The sequence below is a fragment of the Cebus imitator genome, unplaced genomic scaffold, assembly GCF_001604975.1.
Source record: "Cebus imitator isolate Cc_AM_T3 unplaced genomic scaffold, Cebus_imitator-1.0 Scaffold655, whole genome shotgun sequence".
Lineage (NCBI taxonomy): Eukaryota > Metazoa > Chordata > Mammalia > Primates > Cebidae > Cebus > Cebus imitator.
Genome location: NW_016107970.1, coordinates 334,488 through 340,702, shown reverse-complemented (window position 1 = coordinate 340,702; position 6,215 = coordinate 334,488). Strand labels below are relative to the sequence as shown.

Sequence of the window (6,215 nt, the reverse complement as noted above, 5' to 3'; positions counted from 1 at the left end):
CTACTAAAAATACAAAAATTAGCCAGGCTTGGTGGTGGGTGCCTGCAATCCCAGCTATGTGGGAGGCTGAGACTGGAGGATTACTTGAACTTGGGAGGCAGAGGTTGAAGTGAGCCAAGGTCATGCCACGGCACTCCAGCCTGGGTGACAGAGTGAGACTTCATCTCAAAAAAAAAATTCATTGCTTTTCTCTCTTGTTTCTGTTTTCTGTTAATTTCTGCTCTTTTTTTATTTTATTTTATTTATTTATTTATTTTGAGACAGAGTCTCACTCTGTCTCCAGGCTGGAGTGCAGTGGCAGGATCTCTGCTTACTGCAACCTCCGCCTCCTGGGTTTAAGTGATTCTCCTGCCTCAGCCTCCCACATAGCAGGGACTACAGGTGTGCACCACCATGCCCAGCTAATTTTTGTATTTTTTTAGTAGAGACAGGGTTTCACCATGTTGGTCAGGATGGTCTCGATCTCTTGACCTTGTGATCCGCCTGCCTCAGCCTCCCAAAGTGCTAGGATTACAGGCTTGAGCCACTGTGCTTGACTTTCTACTCTTATTTTAATTTCTGTGGGATCTCAGCAGAGGGGAGAGAGGGGTCAGAGACCTGGTTTCCACGAGCCACTCACTAGCTATGTGGCCTTGGACTTAGAATTTCTGAGCCTCATTTTCTTTGTCTGCATAATGGAACTAGGGCTCCTAGAGATGAAGTAGTTGATGAATATGAAAGTACTTGGCTACTGGGAAGGGCCTTTCCAGCCTCATGTGAGAGGTGCTTCTTACGGCATTTGTAATAATAATGGTTTCTTCTTTCTTTCCAGATCTGAAAACAGCATGTACACAGCCATTCCCCAGAGGTAAGCTGCATGCCCCATCTCCTTTCACAACTTCCCCTTTTTCACCTCCAAGGGCTGCCCCTCCCCACCCTTCTCTTCATCTCCAGACTGCAGTTGCCAGGCCTGCCCAGGGCTGTGCTTGGGCCAGTGGGCTGGCTGCTGTCAACCCGCTCTCTTTCCGCAGTGGCTCTCCATTTTCAGCCTCAGTGCAGGATCCAGGCCTGCACGTGTGGCGGGTGGAGAAGCTGAAGCCCGTGCCTGTGGCGCGGGAGAACCAGGGCGTCTTCTTCTCTGGGGACTCCTACCTAGTGCTGCACAATGGCCCAGAAGAGGTTTCCCATCTGCACCTGTGGATAGGTAAGGAGGTCTAGATGGGGGAAGGTCGGGCCCAGGCAGGGGAGGGAGGGGGCTGGCATGGGTCTCAAGAGCCTTGCCCTGCCCTCTCCCACTTGTCCCAGGCCAGCAGTCATCCCGGGATGAGCAGGGGGCCTGCGCCGTGCTGGCTGTGCACCTCAACACGCTGCTGGGAGAGCGGCCTGTGCAGCACCGTGAGGTGCAGGGCAATGAGTCTGATCTCTTCATGAGCTACTTCCCACGGGGCCTCAAGTACCAGGTCAGAGCCCACCTCCAGGTTCTTACCCTGCAGAAGACCCGGGTGCTGTTGGGGTTGGGTCCCCACTTTTCTGCCGGTCTCCCAGTGGGATTGGGTGCAGAGGGCTCCAGGTCTCCTGTCAGTCCACTCAGATGGGCCATCTGGGCTGCAGGAAGGTGGTGTGGAGTCAGCATTTCATAAGACCTCCTCAGGAGCCCCAGCTGCCGTCAAGAAACTCTACCAGGTGAAGGGGAAGAAGAACATTCGTGCCACTGAGCGGGCACTGAGCTGGGACAGCTTCAACACGGGGGACTGCTTCATCCTGGACCTGGGCCAGGTGGGTAGGCTGGCCAGACTGAGCACTCCATATTGGCACCATCCTTTACAAGGACAGAGGGTTAGGAAGCCAGGAAAGAGGGAAAGAAGCTGAGAAGCCGTAGCCTATTCCAAGTCAGACCCCTCTGACCATTGGAGAATGTCCCTATACTTGTAAGGACTGATGCCAGCCTCCTTCTGCCATCTAGGCATGGCCTCTGATGCTCTGGAGCTTTCTTCCTCCCCTTGGAAGCCTCTGTGTTCGCTACCTGCCAAACTGTTCATTAATTCAGTTGTTCATCTCTTCATTCAGTGAAACTGTGATGCCCTCTCTGAGCCAGCACAGGGACCATCAAAGCTCGCTCTGGGGAGGCAGCCAAGATGGGCCGATCACTTGCCATAACCTGAGGCAGGATGTGATGAGGGGTTTAAGGGGGACAGCTGCCATGTGCTGGGGAGCTCAGGGCAGGGAGGAGCCCTTTAAGCCTGAGCTGAAGCCAGCTGTCCCAGGAAGGTGACATTGGACTAGACCTATAGGAGGGGAGATGCCACTCTAGGCAAAGGGAGGAGGTGGGCTGAGCCACCAAGTGGGGGAAGGGTGCAGACATGCACACATCAGGGGTCTAGTGAGACTGGGACCTGGCGGGGGCTGGGGGACAGGAGCAGGGGGAGGGAAATTGCCAAGGAAGGTGGAAGGTGAGCCCAGGTCATGAGGAGATTGGCTGGCTGAGGAGTGTGGGCTGCGTCTCGTGGCGCTGAAGATTTAGGGCAGGGAGATCAATCCAGGAGCTCTTGGTGAGGAGGACTACACATGGTGAGACAAGCAAGGGCATGAGTGAACAGACCTCGCCATTACCAGAAGAGGAGAGGCGGCAGGGACTCTGCCCAGCAGGGCTGCAGGTAGGAATGTGAGAAGCTGCACTCAAGGATGCCATTCAGCCATTCACCCATCCAGTCCTTCACTCAGTCAGTCAATATTTATTTTGTGCCTAAATCCATGCCGGGCTCTGTTTTAGCAATGGACCCACAGTAGGGAACAGAGCCAAACAGCTCACTTTCTAGTAGGCGGAGATAGGTGGTAAGAGACATTTAAACATAGGAAATACGTGATGGGAAGAGAAATAAAGAGGCTTGAGCCCAGCAGTTTGTGACCAGCCTGGGCAACATAGTGGGACACCATCTCTACAAAATGTTAAGAAATTAGCCAGGCGTGGTGGCACGTGCCAATAGTCCCAGCTGCTTAGGAAGCTAAGGTGGGAGAATTGCTTGAGCCCATGATGTCGAGGCTGTAGTGAGCCATGATCGCGTCCTTGCACTCCTGCCTGGGTGACAGAGTGAGACCCTGTCTCGAAAAAAAAAGGAAGACAGATGGCAGGTGGGCAGATAAACACTTGCAGAGGATGGTCGTGGCCATTCTGAGAGAGACCTCTGTGCCGTGCTCTGCCTTCCTGATTGTCCTGCCTTAGGGACAGTTGAGAGAGGAGAGAGGGAGAGCTAGGGGCCCTTCCTCTGAGCCAGGGGACAGGACACAGGCAGCTGGCTCTGACCCGGGCTTCCCTGCTTCCTTGCAGAACATCTTCGCCTGGTGTGGTGCCAAGTCTAACATCCTGGAACGCAACAAGGCAAGAGACCTGGCCCTGGCCATCCGGGACAGTGAGCGACAGGGCAAGGCCCAGGTGGAGATTGTCACTGATGGGGAGGAGCCTGCTGAGATGATCCAGGTTAGGGAACACTGGAGTTGGTGGCTGGGAGCCTCTGCTTGGAAGTGGTCAAAAGAGGTGGTGATGAGCTGAGGGTTGAGGGTGGCCAGTGGAGGGTGGCAGGGGACGTCTGGGTACTAGCCAGGGCTGTGGCCAGCTCACAGGGTGCCCCTTTGGGTAGATGCCCATCCTTGAGGCTGAGCAGCCTGTCTGGTGGGTGAGCTGGACCCAGCCCTCACTCTCCTCTTCTCTGCTGGGTACCCTAGTGCAGGGTGTGGTTTGCTCCACCAGAAGCGGTGGCCCTGGGCATGACGGGCTGGGAAGTTCCAGGGCGAGGGTTCCTGTAAACCTGGCCTGCCCTGGCCCCTGCAGGTCCTAGGCCCCAAGCCTGCTCTGAAGGAGGGCAACCCCGAGGAAGACCTCACAGCTGACCAGGCAAATTCCCAAGCTGCGGCTCTGTATAAGGTGGGCCCCCCAAACCTGCCCTAGGACCTGGCAGCAGGGAGGGTGGGAGCCTGCACAGCACAGCTGCGTGCAAGCAGGTTGGAAGGAGGAAGGCAGGGGGGAGTTGGGGCTGGAACCCAGGCGGGAGGTGGGGAGTTATACAGGGCTTGGAGGGAGAGGAGGATGGGGAGTGGGCGGATGGGAGGCCTTCCTGAGAATATGTGTGCCCCTCACTTCCAGCCCATGCTGGGTGAAGGCTTGAAACCTTTTCTTTCTTGAATTCTGTGCATTTCTTTGTAATTTGGAATCCACCTAATTTCCAAATGGGTTTGGGGCCCCTGTGCTGCAGGGATTGGATTGGGGTGATGGGAGGGAGTGGGGCTGCCTGGGATTTGCTTTTCAGGTCTTCACTCTCTTGTCTGCTCCTGGGGCCTGGGTGATGGGCAGGGGGGACAGAGTGGGAGGGACCTAGGGAGGGCCAGCCTCCCCCTCCTCAGGCTGAGGTGAGGGCTGGTGTGTGTGGGGAATGAGATGAGGCGCTACCCTTCCTCCCCAGGTCTCTGATGCCACTGGACAGATGAACCTGACCAAGGTGGCTGACTCCAGCCCCTTTGCCCTCGAACTGCTGATATCTGATGACTGCTTCGTGCTGGACAATGGGCTCTGTGGCAAGATCTATATCTGGAAGGGTACGTGGCTCCTCTCGACCAGCCTGAGATGCCTGGCGCTGTTCTGACTGGGCAGGCTTCCCTTTACAGGGCTCAGCCTGCCCAGCTGCTTGTAAAAGACAGCTTCTCAGGGAGCCTGCATGCTTGTGGTGGCCATTTTCTCTCTCTTTAAAAATTTTGTTTAAAAGATAGAGATGGGGTCTCTCTATGTTGCCCAAGATGGTATCAAACTCTTGGCCTCCAGTGATCTTCACCTTGGCCTCCTGAAGTGCTGAGATTACAGGGGTGAGCCATGACACAGCCCTCGCCATTTTATTTTTCTATTTTTTTGAGACAGAGTCTTGCTCTATCCGCCAGTCTGGAGTGCAGTGGCATGATCTTGGCTCACTGCAACCTCTGCTTTCTGGGTTCAAGCAATCCTCCTGCCTCAGCCTCCCGAGTAGCTGGTACTACAGGCATGTGCCACCACGCCTGGCTAATTTTTGTATTTTTAGTAGAGAGGGGGTTTTGCCACCAGGCTGGTCTTGAACTTCTGACCTCAGGTGATCCACCTGCCTCAGTGCCAGGATTATAGGTGTGAGTGAGCCACTGCACCTGGCCAGGCCTCGCCATTTTCTCTTTGCTGTTCCCGCCTCCTAAATTCTAGACAATGGCTCTGAAACTGCAGCAAGCCTCAGAATCACTCCAGGGCCTGTTTAGGTGGCTGGGCCCCACCCCCAGAGATTCTGATTTACTAGGTCTGGGGTAGGGTAGAAGGTACCTTTCTAACAAGTTTCCGGGTGATGTCTGTGCTGCTGGCTCCAGGGACCACAGTTTGAGAACCACTGCCCTCGCCTCACCCTAGACCTTCGGGGCTGCTGGGACCCCTGATCCTGGGATTCTGCCTCAAGGTTTGACAGAAATGAATTTCAAACAAATGAAACATTTTATGCAGTGAGTGGTGAACCTGTAGAACTTGTTTTTCCAAGAGATTTTATCTTCTGGAAATAGAAACACTGTTGTGCACAGCCTGTTCTGCTTGGTTGGACTAAAAATGAAACAAACTTGTTCTGAGTCTCTGTCTAGGGTCTGAGAATTTTCACCAATAGCATTTATTCAACACCCAGTTACCGGGTCAACCAAGACAGGGAAAAATGCCAGCCCCTAGCCTGGTCAGGCAGGTAGATAAGTAGGTGGGTATCTACAGATAGCCGCCACCAGGCATTTCATAATATTGCTTCTGAAACTCAGCAGAGATAGAGGTGAAAGGGAGGAGCTGGGAGCAGTAAAAGAGTGACAAGAGAGAGGTGTGCACTGTATGCTGCCTTTTCTCTCCTGCCAGAGGGCATATCCCATGGAACCAATGCCAAGCAGAGAGAGGTTCCCAGAGGCCCACAGAAGCATGTATAAACCGGAGCAAAGAACCCAGCCACTATGGAAAGAGAAACCAGAGGAGAAACGGGAAACTTGGGAGGCCAGGAAGAGAAGGCTCTCATGGGTAGGGGGGCAGCTGGTCAGTTGACAGAGGAAGGAATCCAGCATATTAATTTCAGGTGCATTGTAGTTCATGGCGTTTTATAGCTATATAGAGAGCCAACCACATCACAGCATCATTTTGGCACCGGAAAAATTTTTGGAAAAATGCCTGGCATCCTGGGAAACATAGCAAAATCCCTCCTCTACAAAAAAAA

General features: G+C 54.0%; 1 protein-coding gene across 4 annotated transcripts in view; it reads left to right on the top strand.

The window, feature by feature from the left end:
* Positions 1-6,215, top strand: part of CAPG (capping actin protein, gelsolin like) — an 18,283-nt gene that overhangs the window by 10,469 nt on the left and 1,599 nt on the right. For all 4 annotated transcript variants that reach the window (XM_017517967.2, XM_017517968.2, XM_017517969.2 and 1 more), the window contains exons 2-8: positions 812-847; positions 1,011-1,183; positions 1,285-1,439; positions 1,591-1,755; positions 3,305-3,454; positions 3,806-3,898; positions 4,434-4,566. In XM_017517967.2, the coding sequence (XP_017373456.1) occupies positions 825-847; positions 1,011-1,183; positions 1,285-1,439; positions 1,591-1,755; positions 3,305-3,454; positions 3,806-3,898; positions 4,434-4,566 (892 nt within the window). In that variant the 5' untranslated portion in view covers positions 812-824. The remainder of the gene's footprint in view (positions 1-811; positions 848-1,010; positions 1,184-1,284; positions 1,440-1,590; positions 1,756-3,304; positions 3,455-3,805; positions 3,899-4,433; positions 4,567-6,215) is intronic.